The following is a 23,747-nucleotide window of genomic DNA, read 5'->3' as shown; positions in this document are numbered from 1 at the left end:
TAAAAATTTTTTTTTCATATTTGTCTGATGAGTGGGTTTGAACTGAATCAACTACTCCTGGGTAGTTTCCGAACTGCCCAAAAACTATTGCTTTGTTTGCAGCACAAACATCAGAATCACAAAACATTAATTGGCTTAATAAGACACTGGATTCAGTGACACAACAGCTCAATAAAATTTTGTAAATTGAATCTGATCATCACTACAACTTGGCCATCATAGCAAAGTCAGGCAGAACTAAAGTCACCTGCACCAAACTTAGTCAAATCAAACAGAAGAAAAATGACAGAAAATGTAATTTTAAAAATCTCTAAACAGAAAAACCAACAACATTCTTTTGTTGCCAGTTTATTGTAAAAACTAGAAATATATAAATATATAAATAGAGATCATAGTTCATGAAAATAAGTAGACAGGTGCTTTAACTTAAACAGGAATACCACTGATTTTTCAATATTTTTGCGTAACTCCATTGTTCCGATGTAAACAAAGTCATTTCTTTACAGCGGTGGTGATAGGAACCAGGGGTCGCCGTGTCTACAACACTAATATTGCCAATTTATTTACTATCCAAAACCACCAGTGAATCTACACGTGACTTCTAAATGTTTATATGTAATGTTGATGATGGCAAAACAGTGAAAAATGTAAAAATTATGTTTTCCTTGGGGACTATTTTGCCTTACAATATACCCCTCCGCCACAAATGGATAAAAATAAATGAATTAACAAGACGTTTTAGGCCAAAACTTTATCACAAATCTCTCATAGAATAATGCCTCAGGCATCAGACAGTGAATTCATAACCATTTGGAGTAATAACTTTCTGTGAGGGAGCTTTTAGAGGTGGTTCCTATCACCACCACTGTGAACAATTGCGAGTCGCTGAGTTTCTCTAGAACGAAGCATTTCACACCAAACCACTCTGAATGTCTTCAGCCTTTTGATTACGTGGAAATTTTGAGAGATTGGTGGAGTTCCTCTTTAACATCATAAAGCCACAACACACCGTAGTAACACTCTAATAAGAAGCTCCACTCGCTCACACACTGTCCGTCAAAATTAACCGTTCAAAAGATTCGATTCAGTGAACTGAAGCAACAGAAGAAATCCTGCTTCGGCGCGCGCGACCAACCAAAACATTAAAGCCACGTTAGCCTCCCGTTCAAAACTCAGCCCCCTCAGCAAGACAGCAACCTGTGGAGGTGTCTGTGGAAAAAGGGTGTTGGTCTGACACTCAGTCGCTGAACTTATCCAACGTGTTGCTGATTCGGGTTGGAAACCATCCGTTTTACCAGACAGAGGTGAGTTAATAAAACCACAGTATTAACTGAGTTTAAGATTCAGTTTTCAACTGAGCCGCGTTCATCCTACATCTGTAGCCTATAGGATCCTCACAGAGTCCCAGTGAAACAACCAGCAGCTCTTAAAGTTGTCTGTAATGGCTTTTGGGCTGGATTTGATAGCCTCGTCACTGAAGTGGTTTGTTTAAATTAAAAGTTTCGTCAGTTTTTCCTCTTAACGTCAGCGTTAGGCTCTTTCCAGCTGTCGGAGTGTGACTGTCCTCACTGTACAGTGCGTCTTGTCTGAGTTGGTGACTCTTGAAGTTCATTTTCATGTTCATAGTTTTCCTTGTATGGCCGAGGAAGCTAAAAACGTTAGCTGTCAAAGGAGAATCCCACCAATTTTTCAAAATTACTGTCTCTGAGATGCAAAGAGTCGTTCAGAGTGGTTTGATGTGAAGTGGTTCATTGTAGAGAAACATACAGACTCAGAGTGCTTTACAGTGGTGGTGATAGGAACCAGGGGTCCCCTGTCTACAATGCTAATATAGCCATTTCATTTAATATCCCAAACTACCACTTTTTATATGTAATGTGGATGATGGTAAAATAGTGATACAACTGAAAAATTAAGTTTTCTTTTGGGACTATTTTGCCTCACAACACCCTGCATGTACCCCTCCAGCATAACTGGATTAAAATACATTTTAAGCCAAAACTTCATCACAAAGCTATCGTAAAACAATGTGTCAGACGTCAAGCCGCGTATATATCTAAACATTTTATGTGATAACTTTCTGTGAGGGAGCTTTCACAGACGTTAACCTCTTCAGACGTCTGGTTCCTATCACCACCACTGTGAGCAATTCTGACTAGACTTCCCATTTAAATATGAAGACTGGCCCTCTTAGCCACAGCTCTCACGTGCTGATTTGTCATAGGTTATTGCGCATCTTGACTCAATTCTTGTATCTTGTCGCTGACCATGTTATCCTGTGAAAACCCTCCACTGAGGATGCTTTTTATAATACTATTGTATGTACTGCAGTGTTTCATGTGTTTCATAGTGAATGATGCTCATAGACCTGACTGTAAACTTGGCAACCTGTTACATTCACTCAGTTCCATGTACTTAAAGAGGAATCCTTCCATTTTTTCTACATTTCTGAAAAATCTTAAATCGTTGAGATTCAACTAAAGCCAGATTGGTTTTGGTGTGAAATGCTCTGTTCTAGAAAAACATACAGAGTCAGTATTGTTTACAGTGGTGGTGATAGGAACCAGACGTCTGAAGAGTGTGATGCCTTTAAAATCTCACAGGAAGTGATTATATGAAATGGTTTTTAAATATGCTGCCTGATGCCTGAGACGATGGTTGGCATTAGTTCCGAGATAAGATTTTGGCCTAAAAAGTTTTTAAAATCTATTCATGGTCGTGAGGTATAAGCAGAGAGTTATAAGGCAAAATATTACCCAACGAAAACTTTTTTTTCCTGATTTAACACTACCATCATCAAGCCACGTGTTGGTTCACTGGTCATTTTGTATAATAAACAAAATTATTCTATTTGTGTTGTAGACAGTGCGATTCCTGCTTCCTAATTGTCTCTACAAATCAATTTTCACATTTTGTTTGCTTTTCAATGGGTGAATTATGCAGAAACTGTGGAAAAGCTGCGGAATTCCCACTTTAAGCACAACGTTTTGATGGATTTGTACATTTCTGAGCGTTCTTAAATTATTCGTTTTTGCTTCTGTTTGTTAGGAAAAGCGATCCACTTCTCCGGATCCATTTTAATCCTTCACGTTTAGTTCCTAATTCTTTTTCTGGGTGTAGCTGCATTCTGTTCGTCTGGCACCTGAGCTGCTTTGCTGTGGCTCACACCTTTCACTTCTCACTTTAGCAGTTTATTTTAGACAAAAAAAACATTTAGACTTCAGTTCCTGTGCTGATGGATTCTGGATGTACTAAGATGTTCTACTCAGAAGAGTTTTTGGACTTGATCCTTTATAACTCTTGTGTTTGGAAACTTTTTCATTGACATTTCAACACTTTTACTTGTATATTGGGTTCTAGTTTACCCACCTCTGTGGCATATTAGATATCAGACATTTAGCATCATGCTGACTAAAAGCTCATGATAAATACACTCCAGATATCCACTGAACCAGTTGAGGTTTTTGTTGAATAGGGTTAGTATTCTTAGTACTGTGAAGACACAGAAGGCCTAACATTTGCAGAGATGGTAGCGTCCAGATGTTCCTATTTTGCCCCTTGTCAGCAAAGCTCTTCCTCTTCCAATGCAAACATTGCTTAATGCACCACTTATGAGCTGGCCTGATGGAGCTCCAGTCCACAAAAAACATGTGTGCCCTAAAAACACACATTATTTGCCCTGTACTCAGTAGCTACCTCGAAAAGCTAGAACACTGTATAGAAGTAAATATAAAAAATGCCAAAAATAAACATAAAAGCCTAATATTTACATTGTTCTTTCTTATGCTAAGCTGTATTACATAAACTACATTCAATAGGCTGTACAGTGAAGCTTCTGAGTGTGGCTGTCCAGCATGTGCTTGGTTTTTGTTTGGAAAAAAGGACTCAGTATTTCCTTTAGAAATTGAGAAGGGAGAGACTGAGGAAGAGAAGAATGAGTCATGCCACTAGTATGTTCCCTTCCCTTATTCATCCAGCTAGCGAGCACATGGCGAGCGTGGTGCGTGTCACGCTGCTTAGCTATGACAGCAACATGAAACATGAGGATTTATGCATTGAAAATCGCTCCTTTCAAAGGATAAAAGCATCAAAAGAGTCAGTTTATAGGGTAAAGTAAACATTCTCTGCTAAACATCTGTTGGCCCATTCACATCCAACCAAAATGCACAGAACTTAATCTGTTTGGTCTAAAAAGAAGTTATTTTGTATAGTTACGCAGGATGAATATCTGGTAGTGACATGTTATTTTCATATGTTTGTGATTATATTCAGATTCTGTGACCAAACGACCAGATTTAAAGGAGCAGTCTGGCTTGCTAATGCAAAAGGATGCCAGATAGCTAACGTTACTTCTAGAAAGCCTGATGTCACTTTAGTATTTGTTAGCCTCTACATCAGTGGCGATCCTGGCAACTTCTTTATGTATCTTAACTTCTTCAGATACATATGGGCCACTGACATTTATATTATATTTTCTGTGTCCACTATTTTCCCAAAAAATAATGTAATGAATACATGACGTACATCAAATTATTCAACAATACCTCTTTAATGTGAAACAGTTTTCAGTGCATCCATATAAAATTCATTTTAGTTTCTTTTTGCCTCCAAAAATCTAAAAATGTCAAGTGGTGCAATCCTTCAACCATATATGTTGATTAAGTAAACTGTCAAAAAGTTGTAAAAGATTCTAAATAAAATAGTTTGGCATGATCTTATGTTTGAAAACTTTAAAACAAAAACCATGTCGCAAAATAAGGCAACTTTAAAAGTACTCAAGTTCCTGAAAAACCTTTGTCCTCAAGTTCTTTCTTTGTGAATTGTCAGGCGGCACAACCAAAAACAAAGGACTTTTATTTTGACATGCATTTACAAAAGGTGGGCCAGGGTGTTGCTTTAAAAAAGAAGACCCCAAGTGACCTTCATGGCGCAACCAATAGCCTTTTCTCAAATTTTGGAAAAACTGTTTTTTTTTTTTGTCTTGGTTAGAATGTTCAGGCAGTATAACCTCAGAAAAAACATTAAATGTGTAATTATTATAATACTGTTTATTTATTTGAAAAAAAAATGTAAGTAAAAACTCAGTTTCAAGGATAGATGCCTGTTTAATTTGACATTGGTCTGAAAAGTCAGGTGGCACAACCAGTAGGTGGGATGGTGGGAGCAGACACTGTTAGCTACAGCATGTTAGCTGACGTTTAATCTTTGTAAAATAAAACAAACATACTAAAAAGTGCAGTTCAGTAAAAGTCATGTAGTTTATTGTCATGTTTAATTTGGACACAAAAGGAAAATTAAACTAGTAATTAAGAACAGATAAAGAATTCTGAATTACACACCAATGTGTCCAGACACTGTCCAGTTCCGTCATGTCTGTCACCGCTTAGCTTAGCATGACTGTACAAGAGCTGAACCATCAAAGTAAAACAAAAAATATGACCTGAAAACATGGCTGCAATGATATTGCATGGCTGTATATTGACTACAACATATATTCTCTTGTCAGTTTGGGTGGGCAAATAAGGGTTATGGGTGTGTATATAAGGGTTAAATGACAGTATGTGTGTGGTCTTGCTGCATTATACTTCAAAGTGTGCAGCAGGCTATTCTCAGTAGCTGAGTTTTGTTCCTAATTTAGACTCACTCTGAATTCCTCTGTCCATGTGCCACATCCTTTGTCCGCCGTGTGATCATTTAGTGTGTGTGTGTGTGTGTGCGCGCATGTGCACTGAGCACCAAGTGTGGCCTAGAAGGGTATCTGACAAGGTGAATGGAATCAACTGCACACCACATTACAAGGTCACACAAATGCACAGGCTGATAATTTCACACTCATACACACGCGCGCACACACACACACACACACACACACACACACACACACACACGAGTGTCCTTAAGGGTTTAGTATTAACGCTCATGGATCTCCAAGCCCACAAGATTATACCACTGAATGAATGTACCATGAATGTAGGGCCAACTGGCTATGTGCCCTCAGACAAGCCCTCAGGCCCTCAGGCCTAACAAACTACTGGGATGCCAAGAGGCTGCAGGTCCCTTTTTTTCCTCAGATATTCATACTGAAGGTAATATTGGGTCAAGCGAAGCATTAGGGCATCTACAAAACCTCTCTGAAGTCGGCCTGCCCCTGCAGAGAAGCCTTTTTAATGCCAGAGAAATTCCTTAAAGAGGAATTCTACCAAATTGCTGCAGAATTCAACCATTAAGATGTAAACAAAGTCATTCATAATGGCTTGAAGTGAAATGGTGTACTGCAAAGAAATGTATCAACTCAGATTTCTTTGCAGGGAATCATTGGTCCTACACAAATTTTATATGTCATGTTGATAATAATATCAAAATGTTTTCTTTTGCTTCTGTTTTGCCTTGCAACACCTTGCATGTACCACTTCACCGGGAATCAATTTTAAAAATATGTTTTAGGTCAAAACATATCAGCAGTACATCAGAGTTATTGTAAAACAATGCCTCAGGTTTCAGGCAACATATTTGCAGTGACTGCATATGAAAACTTTCTGAGAGGGAGCTTTGGGAGGCATTCAGTTCTTCAGACGTCTTGTTTCTATCACCAACACTATGGACAATTCTCTAAATTGGAGCATTTCACATCAAACCACTCCGAATAACTGTACAATTTTAACCGTTTTATTATGCTGAAATGTAAAAAAATGGAAATTTAAATGCATTCGTTTGATGCCTAGTCATTCCGACAGATTGCAGTACTTTACAGGAAGTGTAGAGGGCGATATGGCTTCTGATAAGAGAATAAACTGCTTGCTTTGCGTGCAGTGATGCCAGCGCAGTAACAATGTAAGAGGAAACAGCAGACAGCATATAGACTCAATTAGTCGGTATATATAATAATAACTAATAGATTAATCAATCACATAAATAATCATTAGTGTAATGATTATAATCAGGTTCTCTAAAGACCCTGCTGCTCTTAGCATCACCACACCACGAAGCTGCAGCTAGCCTCCTTAGCTAGCTATCTGTAGTGTTGGTATCACAGTGATGTAACCTGGAGTCAAACATGTGGTAGCAGAGAGTGAAGTTCTAGTTCTACAGTGCTCCATGTGGAGCTGTTGTTTGTACTTGTCCCAGTGGCACAGTCTGTGATGCAGAAGCTTATCCACCGCAGGCTAGGGGGTCACATTGGAGCATTTTGTGGAGCTGGCCAAAGCAAAGAATTTGGTATTTGGTGAATTTCTGTGATGGACCAATTTAGGCTGTTTATTTCCAGAGAGCCTATCTACTGAAAAAGGGCTAACAGTGGGTGACACTATTAGGGCTACAGGCCAGATTTACTGAAGGTCAGGGACATTAGAACCTGCAGGTCTCTGTCATTACATTCAGGGCTTTGAATTTGCAACATGTAGATAGTAGAGAACACATATTTTTCCACTCCATCTTAGAAAGATCACAATTCAGTAGTAGGGGAAAATGGGGGAAAAAGAAAAATGTTCGTTTACTGTGAAGCTAAACCTGCTAAACCATATCTGTACATGAGTTTAGTGTATACAGGATGATAATGCATAAACCTACATACAGTTAGGGGACATGAACTGGAACAGTGGACAGTTTTGTTTTTATACCACTAAAAAAAAGGTAGCGTAAGAGTAAGACACTCCCCTACCTGGGGCAAGAATTCTCTCCCTACTGAATCTCATATCAGTTTAATTTGTGGACAGAAAGTTGTGCCGTTTGTCAAAATACACAAAAATGCAAACAAGTTAGTGAAGTTCTGGTGAACAACTTTGTATCTTTATGATGGAAATCCAACTAAATATTCTATGGGGCAGTACGCTAAAGGGCCCTTTTGTCCCATGTTTCGGGGGGCTTCTTACTTCAAACGTCTAACTTCCACATCCTTTCAAAAGCAAATGCTTTGTTCTCTGTACAGCCCCCACAGTCATATATGTTTAACAGATTTTCTTGTACAACTCAATATAAATAAATTGCTATTTAAATAAATTGCTAAATTGCTATTTTTCACTGACAAAAAATAGATCACCTGACCACAAGAAAGTTTCCAGGGCAGTAAATCCCAGGAAAGATGAACTCTCAGAATGAATTAGACTAAAGGTATTTAGTAAATGTATCAAGATTAGACTTGGCCCTGTCATCTGATCAGGAGAGATAATAAGAGGGGTGGGGAGTGGAGGGGGTAGAGGGACCTTTTAGCCTAGGGGGCTTCTTCTCCCAGGTTATCCTATTTATTACTGTCCGGTGACAGTTCAACACATTTCACACTTTCTTCAATTTTGAAATTTTTTGAAAGTGTTATTTTATGTTGAAGTTGAACTTCTTGGCTCTTAATTGACTGAGTTACTAAACCAGTGAACAAATCGTGCACAGACACACACACACACACACACACACACACACACACACACACACATACCCACACAGGACTGCCAAGTGTATTTATATTAGAGGGCACAGCAGTCTGATGTTTGCGTTTGAAAGGTCTTTTGAGGCAACTATGACCTGCAGGGCCTATGAACTGCAGGGTTGGCCTCTTTTTATCTTTCCCTGAGCGTTCTCAGGGAAATGCGCTTTGAAGCCCTCCGTTGGAACCTATGACTTCCCACACCAACCACTGCTACTCCCTCTGTTCAGACGCTGCATTATGGAAAAGAAACTCGGTGGAAGAAGACAACACCAATTATTTTTGTCAGGGAACAAGCTGAATGGGTGACCAAGGGCCATTTTAATTACAGGGAACATAGTCTGTTTTTTGTCCTGGGGAAAGTCCACTTGTAGCATTTGTGTTGTTTTCTGTACCAAAACAAGTTATGTTCAGACTGAAATCCCAGGGGACATTGGAAAAAATCAACATCCGTTCAATACTTTTGGACATCTGAATCCTTTGGAAGGCTGCAGTGATTCTTTTCCTTCTTGACAGCCAGAAACATCACAACGTTTCCTCTTCTCTCACCCCAATAACTCTCCTACAGGCTGCCTGCAGTAACAACACTTCTTCATTAAATTACTTCATATCATCCTTCATAAATTCAAACTGAATGGGTGGGCTAAAGTGCTGTAGGTGCTTGTGTGTACATTTATGGTATTATATTCATGAATTCAGAACAGGCTGTTTTTGAGGCTTACTTTTTAGATATGGGCTGGGGAATTAACTGAACGTTTTAAAACAATGTTCACAGAAAAAAATGAGATTTTCAGGATGTGAATATCTCAGTAAATACTGATCTCGTGCCAAGTTCTCCTTTGTTCTTTAGGTTGTAAAAGGCAAACACTTGCCTTTTCAGCGCTGTCTGTAATGTTTGATAAAATACAGCCAGGTAAAAATATAATAAGCTATTAATTAGGAGATTCCATTGTGTTTTTATTGAGTGACTTATAACAGTTCCTGCTTAGGGTTTAATTTACAACCATACAAAGAGAACAAGAGGCCTCAGAAGACTCGAAAGCGCAGTCCGGAGAAACGAACATTCTCTGTTTGTTCTCCAGGGTGTGAAGATATGGTTGAGAGCTCAAGCTGATAAGCGAAAGCACACAAAGGAACACAGATAGAGAGGTGGTGGGTAGACTGGGAATATACACCAAAGGCTGCTGCTGCTGCAAAGATGAGTCCCTGCTGATCAGAACCACAGAAAGGAAAGAGTGTGAACTGTTGTAGAGGAGGAAATGCACGTCAAACCAGTCGGCCGGAGCTTCTGAAACAAATCTCTGATTCTTCCTCTGCCTCGACTGTGCGCTGGCAGCCCAACGTGACTACGAGAGAACACAACACTCTCATTATTAGAGCTCCACACCCTGGGTTATACTGCCTGGTAAGGGGGACTGGCAAGACTTCCAGGGTTGGCAGGCTTGGATACAGTGTGGAGTTTATCTCTCTCGTTCTCTCTCGCTAAGCTTCACTTCACTTAGCATTTCCACTGAAACGTGACCCGTAAAGGTCCTACACAATGGGAGCAGTCATGTATCTTCTCTGAAATCTCCAACCGCTAAGGTCTGCTTTTACGTTTCGCCACAAAAAAGCCGCCAAACAGACGTTTTTGTACACTTTTGTTTGTCTTTTGGTTCTCTTCCAGGCCGTTCTCCAAGAAGGAAAAATGTAGAATGTTTCCAAGGCTGTGGAGAACTGCCAGTTTTCACTTTAAAGTGCATTCTGTTCATTGCACCGGATGAGAGATGGATTGTCCAAACAGTGACGTTCGAGTGCTCTGATGTTGAGAAGCACCAGGAAGATGGAAAATAAGTTGAAAGAACAATGAGAATGAATGAAGTTCCCAGTCATTGAGATGTAAACAAAGTCATTCGGAGTGGTTTGATGTGAAATGGCACACTGCGAGGAAGTTACTCAGATTTCTTTCCAGTGGTGGTCATAGTAACCAGGGGTCTCAATGTCTACAATGCAAATACAGATTTTCTATCCAAAACAACCAGAGAACATACACATCTTTTAATGTTCTATATGTTGATGATGAATTGCACACTTAAAAAAAAGGTTAGTAAAAAAAAATGGTTCTCTATAACCATTAACACTCAAAGAACCCGCTGCATGATTAAATGGTTCTTTGCATCATGAAGGTGTTCCTCAGATTGATGGAGAATGTGCTGCAGGTGGTTGAAGAAGGTGCTGTAGCACTAAAAAAGGGTCCTATTATTGTTACATGCTTGACATCGTAACCATAGTAGAACCCTTTTTCGTGCCAGATAGAACCCTTTTCAAAAGGGTGCTACAAAGAACCATCTACAGTACGTTCTCCAACAATCTGAAGAACTTTTTCATGATACAAAGATCCCTTTAATCATGCAAAGGGCTTTTTGAGTAGTAATGGTTCTAGAACCATTTTCTTTACTAAAGAACCCTTGAAGAACCATCTTTTTTTAAGAGTGTAGTGGTAAAATACATTTTCTCTGGGGACTACCTTTCCTCACAACACCCTGCATGTACCTCTCCGCCACCTTATACTGTAAAACAGTATCTCAGGCAACGCATTCGTCGCCATTCTATGTAATAACGTTCTGTAAGGTGGCTTTTAGAGGCATTAAACTGTCCTGTCATCCCTGCTGTGAAGTTCCTTCAGAATGGCATGTTTCACATTAAACCATTCTGAATGACTTTGTCTACATCTTGGTGATTTTATGATGTGGTTTTCTTTCAAAACAGTGGAATTCCCCTTTAAAAGGAAGGTCAACAGAACCATTAACAAAAACGACTGCTTATCCTCCTCTGGCCGCATTGTAAGAAGCACAGAGCCAGTACTTGGAGCACTGCCCACATTCTCTTTGGCGTCCTCTCCCGCAATGTTGTTGCCTGGGAGAGAAGAAAGCCTGCTAGCTGGTGTAATTATGACTTCAGAGGAAATGAAAGGGGCCTGGATCATCCTGAGCTCCGTCAGCAAAGTTCAGGCCGGGTTTCATTTCAGAGAACAAAACAAAGACGGACCCACGTGTCAGGTTTCCGTTGTGACAAGAGCACACCCTAGCTCACCTTGCAGGTTGGAACATAGAAACTGATTTGCCTTCAATTTGCACTAGCAAAGCAAGCAATCGGACTGCCTACACTGTGAAATAAAGGTGCTGTGCAGGTACGTTTTTCATTCATCAAGGTACAAACAATGTAAATGTGCCCTCAAAAGGTACAACAGTGGTTTTAAGGTCCAGTTTTGCACCTTAAATAAATTTCTCCCAGGTGAAAAGTACATATTTGTACCTTTTCATAACCGAATGTTTTGAAACAGAGCAATAAAATAAAAAGCCTAGAGACGAGGCGGGGTGTGTGGAGTCAGTACAACTTAGAAAATTTCAGTGGATTATGGTACAGTTATGTTCCCTGACTAAAGGTACTGAGATGTACCCTTGAGGGGACCACCCCAGTGACAAGAGGGGTACTTTAATATCTTTTTTTCTGAATGTAGTTGTAATTTCAACCAGATGTAGTGAAACAGAAATCAGTCAAAAGTAAAGAAATGAGGTTTCCTCATTAGTAGAAGATGCAGAGCGATGTCTGCCAGTCTCAGACTCCACAGATTAGCTAAATCACCTCAACACTCCCCCGAAAATCCCCAAATTAGCTGCTGCCTTTTTTCCCCAGGGAGCTCTGGACAGACCTGCTATGATCAAAGACTGAAAATATTGGACTTTATTTCAGCTCAGCATGTCTGTGGAGATCCCATTATGTCGTTCCCTCCCTGTCCACATGGCTGCAAACAAGGGGGGTCAGCATAGTACAGTATTACGTCAGCGCATGGTAGACTGGATGGGAGTTGCCATTCCCGTCGGTTCTTTAGGTGTTATGGAAATTTACAGAGCTCTGTTGCACAAAGGCTTTGCCTCAGCAAGTTGTCACCATGCTTTGTTACAGACCTGACATTTATACCATAGCAAAAACTTTAAAAATTCAAAATGTATTAAGCATGGAGTTTGTTTTATTATTGCGGTTAATTTTAGACAAAATGCTGAACTGATATTCTATATAAAGGATTCTTTAAACACATCAGTGTTGTCCAAGTGGCTTAACATGTGAGCGTATTTTGAATGCAGCCAAAAAAGAAAATACATTCTTATTCTATTGTTAATATGTTGTTATTATAACATATCGATCCTGTGGGACAAAGCCTTGTATCTCCATTTTTGTTGTTTTTCAGTTTTTGACATATTTTAAAATGTCTGTTGTCCTTTACATTGTGTGTTAATTTCATGGTGAATGGACCAAAAGAAACGACCCAGAATTACTTGGAAAAAATTCTGGTTCCATTGACTTACATTGAAAGTAAAGTATGTTTTTTGCTTTTCCTGTAAAGTTACTATTTTGGAGATGCGAGGTTTTGTTCGGCAGCAATATAATAAAGGAAAATATAATAGTTAATTGCATGAAACAAAGTTGTATTATATTTATATTTGGTATGCATAGTGATGTGCAAAGGTCAGAGACCACCCTTTCATTTATTGAAGTTATTCTTTTTTCAGCATCAGGAAAAAAAAGAAGAAAAACATTAATAGTTAAATATAATATCTAAACTTTCCAGTATTTATTGTGGTCACTCTGTCTTTACTACAGCTTCCATCCTTTTCAGGGAATCTGCTTGCAGTTTTTCAAAGGAATCTGCAGGAATATTATTCCACACCTCCAAAGTTCAGTCTTAGAAGTTGGTTTAGCGTTTTCTGCCTCTCACGATCCAAATAATCTCAAAACATCCAGTGATGTTGAGGTCTGGACTCTTCTCAGCTTCTGTTTTTTTTCTCAGTAAGAGCTTCTTGAGGTGCCTTCTCACAGTGGAAGGATGGACAGAAACGCCTGTGGATTTTTCCAGATCTGAGACCAAAGTGGAGCTTGATTTTCTCCTCTCTCTTACAGATGAAAGCTTTGAGTCCTTTTATGTGGTGGTCTGCCAGGTCTTGCATGGTTGTCAGGGGTCCCTTTTTAATAACATTTTGTGCTCCAATTTTGAAAACTATTTTTTTCCACTTGTTTTTCTCTGAGTTTCCTCTTCCTTATGCAAGTGGGTTCTCTTACAGCTATTTCTCCTCAGAAATAAATACCTTGTACTTAATGACTGACTTGACTGGAAATTAAATAAATGAAGAGTGGTGACTTCAGCACAGTACTGTATATATTATTTAAATATACATTTAGTATTTATTCAAAATACTATCATAATATTTTACCCTTTAAAATGGAGGCTTAGTCTATTGTTCAGTTGTTTATCTTAAAACTTGAATTATTGAAAATAATATGCGAGTTATCTAGTTATGCGAGTGAAATTAGAGTTTATGGATATGCATATTTCGGTAATAAACTTTAATCCATTTCAATTGTCACTGGACACCTTTTGCCAAGCTTTTATTTTTTACTTGTTGCTGTTATGGCGAAGCCATACATCTCCATTTCTGCCCTTTTTTCCCCGATTTTAACAAAATTGTGAAAAACAGCTTCAGTTTACGTTGTACTAAAACTATAGGATGAATCGACCAACAGAAATGGACTAAAATGACTTGGAATGAAATCTTGTCACATTGACTTCCATTATAAGTTAAGAATATTTTTTGCCTCTCTGGTTAAATGACCATTTTGGAGATATTTGTCCCAACAGCGATTAAAAAATGCTTGTTTATTTCGGACATTTTTTCGAGTGTCCTGAGTTTTCTGTTCTTGTCTCTGTATGTTTCTGTTATGTACAGTTATTTGGATGTATTCTGCAACTGTTGAAGACTGAGGCCCAGTTCCTAATGACTGCAGCAGTACTTTGTAAAACGACATCTAAACCTGCATGCTCGCTCTCCCAGTTTTTGTTTGCTTGTTTTGTCTGCACATCTCACAGTCTGATCCAGTGGCCCAGGCCAAACCTTTTCCAGGATACTGTTAACATTTGAACTGGTATCAGCCGGGTTCAGTTGGTTGCTATGTGTTGCCCCAGTTGGAAGCATGTTTAATCAAATCAGACAGATTGTAGAGCAGGGGTAATTTCATTTGCGCTGTTGTGCTTCTTGTTTGAGTGAAGCCAGGAGTGGGCAATTATTCAGAGGTTTGGAAGGTCAGTGTTATATATTTAGAGCTTAAGTGGCTTTTGAGATACATCAGGAATCAGCTTTCGGACACAGGGGTTACGCGATATGCTTCACTATTGTTACAGAATCACTAGGCCGTATTGTAATAGCCGTTCCTAATAAGACCTTTCTTGTTTTTTAGGTGAAGACACAGAGCCATGGCACGGATTTTGGCAGTGGTCTTCGTTACATGTGAGTAGTTCTGTTTTTACCCAGATAAGCGTCTTAATAAAGTTGGGTTGAGATGCAGCTGTGTCTGTTTGTGGGTTTAGTAATCACTCACAGAGAGGCAATGCTGCATCTAGTGTCCTCACTGGTATGACTGAATGAAAAACAAGGCCAAAGGGCACTTAAATGTGCTCCACTGATTGCACTGTCAAGCTATTTTGAGGTCATAAGAACTGCAGAAGTAAAAGGGACAGGCGAATATGTGCAGAACCTTCAGAAGTTCAGCATCAGGAAAACAACAACACAAAAAACAGCTAAATATACTCAGCCTTCATTGCAGCTTCCATTCTTTTTAGTAGACCTGCTTTAAGTTTTTCAAAGAATTCTGCAGGGATGTTTTTCACACCTCCAAAATTCAGTCTTAACACAGTCTTCTCACAATCCAAGTAATCCAAATGACAAATTTAGACCCTTCAGTTTTGATGTGCTTATTGACAGCTACACATCCTTTCAGACTGATAGTGCTGAGTTGATGAATATGTTTGTAGACTTTTAAAATACTTTTAAAATGCTTTGATGGAGGAAAACAACTTAAAATATTCAAAAATGAGTATTTAGAAAAGTGCACTTATGTTCAAAGTTCAAAATTGCTGTGCAAAAGTTTGAAGAACTCAATTTGTTTGCAGGTATAAAAGACAGTTTATAAAAAGTAGACGTGGCCGATATGGCAAAAGCATAATATTGCGATACTTCAAGAACTTTTAACAATACACGATATGACACAATATTTCATACATCTAAACAGTTGGAACGGAGTAAAAAGAAACAGTAGAGCTATTTAGAAATACTATCAAAGACTGATTTTTATTCAGTGTTTGGCATACAGTGTTGAACTAAATCCAGTTAATCGGGACTTATTGTACTCTTATTATAATGAAACAAGCAGTCGGTCAGTGTTTTAAGTTACGAGTACTGACGATACACATGATATGTTCAGAAAAACATTTTGTATTGTATTGTGACATAATTTATCACAATAATGATATATATTGTTATTTTGCTAAGGCCTAATAAAAAGATTCTAATATGACTCCAGTGCAATTTATGTAAATAAAAATGAAAAGATGTGTCCAGAATGATGAACAGAGCTGTAGAAGTTTGTAAAATGACTTTATTAATTTTGAGTAAAATTTCATTTCATCATATTTCAAAAGTGGAGATCAAATCTCGAGGAAGATAAAAAAAATGAATGTAAATAAATAATTACAGCATATTGAATAAATATTTAATAATAAAAAATGATTAATATGGCAAAAGATTCCAATTTTATGAAAGCTAGTATAACTGCGATCATATGTAAAAGTTTAGGCCCCCCTATTTCAATGCCGTTTTGTTGATTTTCTAAGTGAAACTTTGTCTATGTGGAAAATGTTTTAATGTACAGTTACTGTTTTTTTTCTGAATTTAATATTAAATAAAAAAACACATAAAATTGCAGAAAAATGCCAAATTTAAGTTTTCAAGTAAGCTTAAACTTAAGTACAGAATATTTTAACATATTTGCAATTGAAAAAAATGCAAGGGTGCCCACATTTTGCCAATTCAAATAACCTTAAAACTTTTAATTCCTCATATTTTAAACCATGACAAGTTAATAACAGATGTAGTTTTAAATGCTAATCTGCTCATTTACAGTTGTGTCCCTCGTTTTGGCAGAGGACCAGCAAAGTAAGACACCTATTTATTTATTTATTTATTTATTTATTTGTTTGTTTGTTGTCATGGATCACTACCTAAAGTTGTAGTAAAACTGTTCTTTGGTTTATATTTACAGCAGAGGATGATCCGTTCACATTCGGTGAGTACATTTTTTCTCTTACCTACATACAAGCTTAACAAAGCTAATCAATAACTAAAACTGATCAATAAAACACAATAATAAACAAATCTCTTTCGTCCTCTCTGTAGACTATCATCAGCTTCGTGTCGGAGGGCTGATCCTGGCGGCAGTCTTGTGTCTGATTGGCATCACTATTCTCCTTAGTGAGTTTTTAACTATAAGCACACACACTGCACACGTTCACTGCTATATTTTACACTAACGTCCATGCAGTATGTGCACACGTCCTTTGGTCTTTACCTAAAGATCCGTAATGCTCTTTTACAGGTGGGCACTGCAGATGCAAATTCAACCAGGACAAGAGGTATGATTACAAGACTACATTGTGTCTATCATAAGAAAAACTCCTATTCCAGAAATCATGATTTTACAAAAGAAGGAAAAACAGTGTTGATGTAACTAAACCTCTTTTCACAGCAGCTCAACACAGTCACAACTTGTCAAACTTGAGCACTATTGAGACAGGATTAGGTCTACATGAGGAACCTAATGCAATTTGTACTGGCATTTCTCAGTTATTTGGTCACCATGTCAGTTATCTTTATGGACTGTATGCTCATGTATCAGTAAAGATTATATAAACCCTTCTGTAACATAAGCCATGCAAATAAGTTATATTAATCCCATGTTGATATGTCAGTAAAAACACTACTATATTCTTAGGGAAATGAGTTTTGAGGCACTTAAAAAACATTACTTCAGAATATCAAAACATAAAAACTACAGAAAAAAGTTTTTATGCACTGATCTTGACTGTTGGCTGTGAAATACCAAGCTAATGGCAGTGCTACTGACAGAGGCTTAGGCCAGGGCTCGGCAACCTAAATGTTAAGAAGAGCCATTTTGTCTTTACAACAAAAATCAAACCACCTTGGGAGCCACAACATTTTATGTCCATTTTACTATCTTGGCTGTAAATATGTCTCAGTATGTGCTGATGTGCTAGTATAAGCTAAAAAATATGATAGAAACGAAAACACAGACTTACTTTGCTCTGCTTTAAGCTTTAGCTCAGCTGTAGCTGCTTTTCTCGCATCTCCGGCAGGAAACTTTTAGAAACTTTTAGACTTTTTAGAAAAGTAGAATAGTTTCTTGCAAAATGTCTCTCATTGTTGATTTTTTTTTACGAGGCTGAAGTCGCTTCTCATTCACCAGCTTCTTTTTAGAATTTTCCCGTTCCACCTTAAATGGTGCTAGAATGTAACTGCTGCACCATTTAAGGTGGAACGGGAAAATTTGAACAAGAAACTGGCGAATGAGAAACTGACTTAAGCTTTGCGACTTTTTAGTGTTTAACAGTTTCTCATTGCAGATTAAACATATTACCAGCTGGAGTGATTATAAACGCAAATAACATTCTTCTCCAAATTATCGATGTTCGCCTTAAATCTCTCTCTTTGTCTTTTCATTAGCTACTAGTTAGGCGAGTTGTGTGTGCTGCTATGGTGACCTGCAGTCTGTACGCCATCTTTCAGGGTTAAAGACTGAATTAGAAAATACGGGCAACTTTAACTCCAGCGTTTAGGACCATTTAGTGTTAAAATTTAGTAATATTTTATTTTTTAGCTAAAAATCTAATTCTGCTGTGGAGCCACAACAGGGCAGTGAAAGAGCCAGATTTTGCTGACCCCTGGCTTAGGGCAAATGGAATAACAGCTAAATTAAATGCTTTGACATGTTTTCTGGAGTGAAGGCAGTGTGTAAATCAAACAGCCACTCCCATCTCTGTCATGAATACTGAGACATCCTGTGGTAAATGTGGCATTACCCCACTCCTCTATGGAAAATGGGTCCTGTCTGAATAATACTGTAGTGAGCCAGCAGTGTTCTAGTCAACCTGATCAGAGAATTACATTACATTACATTACATTACATTACATTTCTTTAATTTGAAATATTTGAGGCTGCACAAAAAATTCTCGATCATTGTGTGTTGATGAAAGGACAGGTGGTTTTCAAATAAATAGGAAAAAATGAGTTATGAGGTTTTGTTATGACTAATATATTTTCATCAGAGCCTTTTTTATTGCATGATGTACACCTTTAACTGCCCAATTTGCTTCTATAGGAGGAGGGCAGGGAGTAATGCTGCTACCCAACAGATGCTCAATGACACAGGTACGGTCGCTCTCAATTCTCAACTTCATTTTTTCTTTGTATTGATTGGTGAAAGAATAAATAATGCATGCAATTTAATAATACTACATGCAATAACTAACACAAATGCAAAACATGGCTGATAATACTGTATTATGACTCCTACTACTTTACATTTATGCTTGTTATAAAATGTCACATTACTCTCTACTGAGAAGCCATTGTTTACCTTTTTTCATATATTGCTTTGTCAAAGCAGTAAATAATACACGCACTTTAAACACACTGGCTGAACATACTGCAGTTATTTATTACTTTAAATGACTTTAGCCTCTATAGCACAGATGCTATTATCCCTTGTGTGGATAACTTGTAGTAAACTGATCTAGTCTGACGTGACACAGTGGTTGGTTCAAGCAGTTGGTGGGGTCTCCTGAGTATAGGCTCCATCTGCTGAATGGTGTTTTGCCAGTGCTCCTGTGATGCACTCATAAACAATACGCAAGAGCTCAGCACCGGGGCCGTATGGCCTGTCTCCACGGAGCTCTTACATAGTTTCCAGGATGACTCATTCACTCTCTCCTGTGCTCCTGAGAGAGGGAGGAGAGGCGTGGATTTACAGCAGCGATGGTGTGTATGTGATAGATATACACTACTGTTGCATTATAACATGCATATATAATATTTAACACAATTACTTAATATGTCATAAATAATATCAAACTGTATTTTTGAAGGCAGTTGTATGCAAAAGTTTGAACACCCCTGGTCAAATTGCTTTTCGATTTTAGGAATAAATGAAAATAAGTGAACAAGCTGTTATAGACACACTATCACCATTCGGTAAATGGATCTTCACTGGATTAGGTTTTGGTTAAGGTTAAGGTTATGATTAGGAATAGAGCCAGGGTGAGAGTTAGGAGTAGGTTTTATTTTAAGGTTAAGTGAATCCTAACTCTCACCCTGGCCCTAACCCTAACCTTAAAGTAAAACCTAATCCTAAACCTCACCCTGGCTCTAATTCTAACCCTAATCTTAACCTTAAAATAAAACCTAATCCTAAACCTCACCCTAGCTTTAATTCTAACCTTAACCTTAAAATAAAACCTACTCCTAACTCTCACCCTGGCCCTAATCCTAACCTTAACCTTATCCAGTGAAGCTCCACTTACAGAATGGTGTCAGTGTGTCTATAACAACTTGTTGAGGATGTTGAGATGGTCTGTAATAAACCTGTTACATGTTCAGTTCTTCTTCTCCAGATATGAATTTGGAAACTCCAAATAAAGTGAAGAACTGCAGATTATAAATAAATTTTATTTACCCAGTTAATTAAAAGTCTCTTAATAATCTACTGAATGTATTCACTGCTGCTACATAATTGATATGTTGTTGATGTTACTGAGAGTCTATTGAATCTTGAGGCAGATACTGTGATAAATCTTCACTTGAAATACTGAATAAAACTTGCGGTCTGCAGGCTGTTGCAAGTGTGGAAACAATCCAAGACTGATGGCTTTTAAGCCACACCCCCACAGCTCTGGGCCAGTCTGTTATTGTAATCCATATTAAGATACAGGAAATGGTGACCTGCCTGAACATGCACAATGAAAATGTGCTTTCAGTTTGTCTCGTAGAGCTGGATTTAGTATCCAGTCACTGGATACGGTTAAAGTGATAGTTTGGAGAAAAAACCTTCACCTCTATTTCAAATTTTCCCCTTATACCAAATTTAGTCAGCCAACAAGATAAGAAGCGTACCCCACCAATTAGCACTGTGACTCGACCCCCGCAATATATGACACATATCTGTGAACATAAAATATCAACAGATTAGGTTAGTGTAAGCTTGTTGTACACCAGAAATCAAGCAGAATGGTGGTAAATGAAGTGGGATGTCAGACACAAGGAGCAAAAAACTAAAAAAGCTGCCCTGATGTGCCATTTTGCAGGATTTATATTAATAATTAACACTGTTTACAGTTTGAAAACATGTTAAATTTCTTTTAATTTTCTTTTTTAATTAAGTCCTCAGTACTGGCCCTGGCTGCGGCCTAGTGGTTGGGAAACCCTGCTGTAGAGGAGGTTTAACCTTATTTTCACTTAAAAAAATAAACAAAACATGTCATCTCAGCAGAGGTGTTCAAACTTTTGCATATGTCTGGTGGTTTCTGACACTGGACCCGTTCATCCCTGGTATCAACCTTCGTCCATTTGTGATCTAGAGAAACTTAGTGGGTCAGAATTTTCATATAGGTTTTGATAGAAAGGCTGTTACAGGAAATGGTCTTGAATATGTGGCCTGATGACTGAGACACTGATTTACGACAGTTTTGATAGAAGATTTTGGCCTAAATGTATTTTTTTTTAAATCCCTTCATGCTGAAAGAGCACATTCAGGATGTTGTAAGGCAATATAGTGCTTTACATATGAAGACTCAGAAGATGCCTTTAGGTTCTGAAATGGCTCTATTTGTGTTGCAACCATTGTAAACATCTTCTCAGCACCACAGTAAAGAAATGAATGGTCAAGTTTCTCTGCAGTGAACTATTCAGTCAAACCTCTCTGAATGACTGTTTATACACTGTAAAAAGTGGCTCGTCAGATCTACTTAAAAAATTACTTCATGTAGTAACAAGCAATTAAACTAGTTTTATTCAAAAAATACTTTGAAAGAATCGTTCATTCAGAGTATTTATTTAGGTTGAATAAAACTAGTTAATTTACTTGTTACCACATGAAGTAGATCTGACAAGCCACTTTTTACAGTGTATGTTCAAACATTGAATTATGATATTTCCAAAAATCATTGGAATTCTCCAATAACGTGACTGGTTTTTATTTTCTTTGTGAAATTATTATTCCTGTTTCCTTTTTTCTCTTTGACAGCAAGGGCCAGTGAATGCTAAGCACTAATCGATGGCCCAGATGCTCGGTGTCTAGCTGACCGGAGGAGGAGGGAACAGTGGAGATCCTACAGTACCTTATTCCACAACAGAAGCGCTGAAAAAGTGCTAATGTCTCTTTAAGGATGATCCTGTTATATAGATGCTGTTTTTTTTATTATTACCACCTATTTGCTGCTCACACAGCTCCTTATTTGGAAAGTGATGCATCACCCAAGAACCTGTGTTTTGGGGCTTTTGCCTATTATTTAATTCCACAAAAACCTTATGGCATCACCAGCCTCCGAGTTATAGTATTTCTAATATGTTTACTAAACCATTTCAGCTGTAGACGCCTGCTGACCTTCTTATTTGTCCCACCTATCGGTTTTAGCCACCCCAAAAAACCTCTTTAACCAAAAAAGTACAAGCAGTATATCAGCTTTGCTTCCTGTTGTTGATGTTGAGAATGAAAAGTTGCTTAATGTGGACTTCGTTGTTATGTTAAGCTTGGTAGAAATAAAAAGAGCGTCCAGCTGATTCTGTTCACTCGAAGCACCTGCTTTAATGCGTCGTGTTCATAACAGGTTGTGCACTATTTCTGTTATTTTGTCATTGTAAGAAATTGTGTGTCAGAGACTAAATCACTAAAACAGTCAAAGCTATGAAGTGTGTGTGTTTTCTGTTGTCAGGTCAACTGTCTGCTCTCTCTTATGCCTCCTATGCTGCTTTAACTCAGTCATAAGAGAACAAAAGATAATAATTTATCATTAATATTTTCTTTATTTGTAAGATATTGGGTTCTCCATCATACTTTAGAATCCCCTCAATATTTTGCACTGCATATTCGCAATGATAATGATATTTGGTACTTCATATTCATAACGTTTTTACTGTTTGGCTCTCCATCGTTCACAATATCATTAATATTTGGCACTCCACCATTTACACTGTCGTTAATATTTGGCACCCCACCATGCCTAACTGTCAATAATATTTGAGACCCCACCATTCCTAATTATCGTTAATATCTGGCACCCCACCATTCCTAATTATCGTTAATATTTGGCACCCCACCATTCGCAATATCGTTAATATTTGGTGCCCCAGGATTTTGTTCCAACTGCCTGACTTCTCTAATTCGCTCAAACCAGCAGCAAAAGGTGTTCAGGCACTTGGAACAAAATCCTGTGGAGGGTTTTACTTTTTGGACCTGGATTACCCACCTCTACTGGTAGTTGTAATTACAGTGACCTTCATTTATTTGCCTGCAGCGCCATCTGCTGGAATGGTGAAAGCAGTGATTTATTAGAACAGGTGGGCAGTGACTAATTCGATTTGCTCAGTTTCATATTTAACTCCAAATTCGTAACTTGTACAGTTTGGAGTGTTTTGAGTTGCTAACAGGTCGACTTCTGTTATATTTGTAGGCAGATGAAAATGCTTTTTAGTTCCAGTTAATCCTTAACAGCCCTTTAGTCTCCCACTGTATTGTTGATGTTGCTCAGCCGACAAACACGCGGAGACACACTGTCTGAAAGGAGCACGAAGCCCACTAAAACACGCCTCTGTGGTGATTATTTACTGTTTAAAGTTTGAATTACCACCCTAAAGAAATGCTCTGCTGGCTAATGCGGGGTAATAACCGCTAACATTACTGCTACTGAGTGCTAACTGGTTGGCGAGCAGAGCAGCTTATTGTCTATTTGTGATCACTGACGTCATGAATGTACACAAGGTGCTGTTTTAAACTTCTATAAATGTTCAAAAGCACTAAAAAATATAACAGCGGTGTAAAGGTCTTTAATGCTGTTCTGTGTTCAGTTCTCCTCACTACAAGTTTCATTCATTTCCTGAACACAGAATTCACCACGTCAGCCTTTCCAGTCATCGGATCTGAATCCGGTAGAACACCTGAATGCATGAAATGTTTACATTTTCAGAAACAGTGGTTCCCAGATTAAATGATTATGTCCATGTATATGTATATTAGTCCATGTTTAAAAATGCTTCTTCAGGTGGGCAACAGGTGCTTTTAAAACAGACCTAATATTTTTCAAATAAACAATCCAGAAATTACTAATTTTAAAAGCTTAAAAAGTTAAGATATCAGTAAAAATGCAAAATCCTTTAAGAGAAATATGTTTTATTTAGA

The 23,747-nt window shown here is 38.0% G+C and overlaps 1 protein-coding gene across 1 annotated transcript; it reads left to right on the top strand.

The window, feature by feature from the left end:
- Window positions 1-1,144: 1,144 nt before the first annotated feature.
- LOC118798778 (phospholemman-like) lies at window positions 1,145-22,257 on the top strand. The gene is made up of 8 exons (XM_036558327.1): window positions 1,145-1,304; window positions 14,684-14,733; window positions 16,405-16,437; window positions 16,544-16,567; window positions 16,678-16,752; window positions 16,877-16,913; window positions 18,678-18,727; window positions 21,597-22,257. Exons 2-8 carry the CDS (start codon window positions 14,700-14,702, stop codon window positions 21,614-21,616), a joined length of 273 nt encoding a protein of 90 aa, XP_036414220.1. The 5' UTR covers window positions 1,145-1,304; window positions 14,684-14,699; the 3' UTR covers window positions 21,617-22,257.
- Window positions 22,258-23,747: the final 1,490 nt, after the last annotated feature.

Source organism: Colossoma macropomum, unplaced genomic scaffold (genome assembly GCF_904425465.1).
Source record: "Colossoma macropomum unplaced genomic scaffold, Colossoma_macropomum, whole genome shotgun sequence".
Lineage (NCBI taxonomy): Eukaryota > Metazoa > Chordata > Actinopteri > Characiformes > Serrasalmidae > Colossoma > Colossoma macropomum.
The sequence above is the reverse complement of the archived record's forward strand: the minus strand, read 5'-3'. Positions and strand labels throughout refer to the sequence as shown.

What these genes read in the sequence shown, in the direction of transcription:
- LOC118798778 (XM_036558327.1), top strand. Translation starts at nt 14,700, where the DNA reads ATGGCACGGATTTTGGCAGTGGTCTTCGTTACAT. An exon ending in TTTGGCAGAGGACCAGCAAA is followed by an intron (nt 16,438 to 16,543) that starts GTAAGACACCTA and finishes TTATATTTACAG; the next exon opens with CAGAGGATGATCCGTTCACA. An exon ending in AAATTCAACCAGGACAAGAG is followed by an intron (nt 16,914 to 18,677) that starts GTATGATTACAA and finishes TTGCTTCTATAG; the next exon opens with GAGGAGGGCAGGGAGTAATG.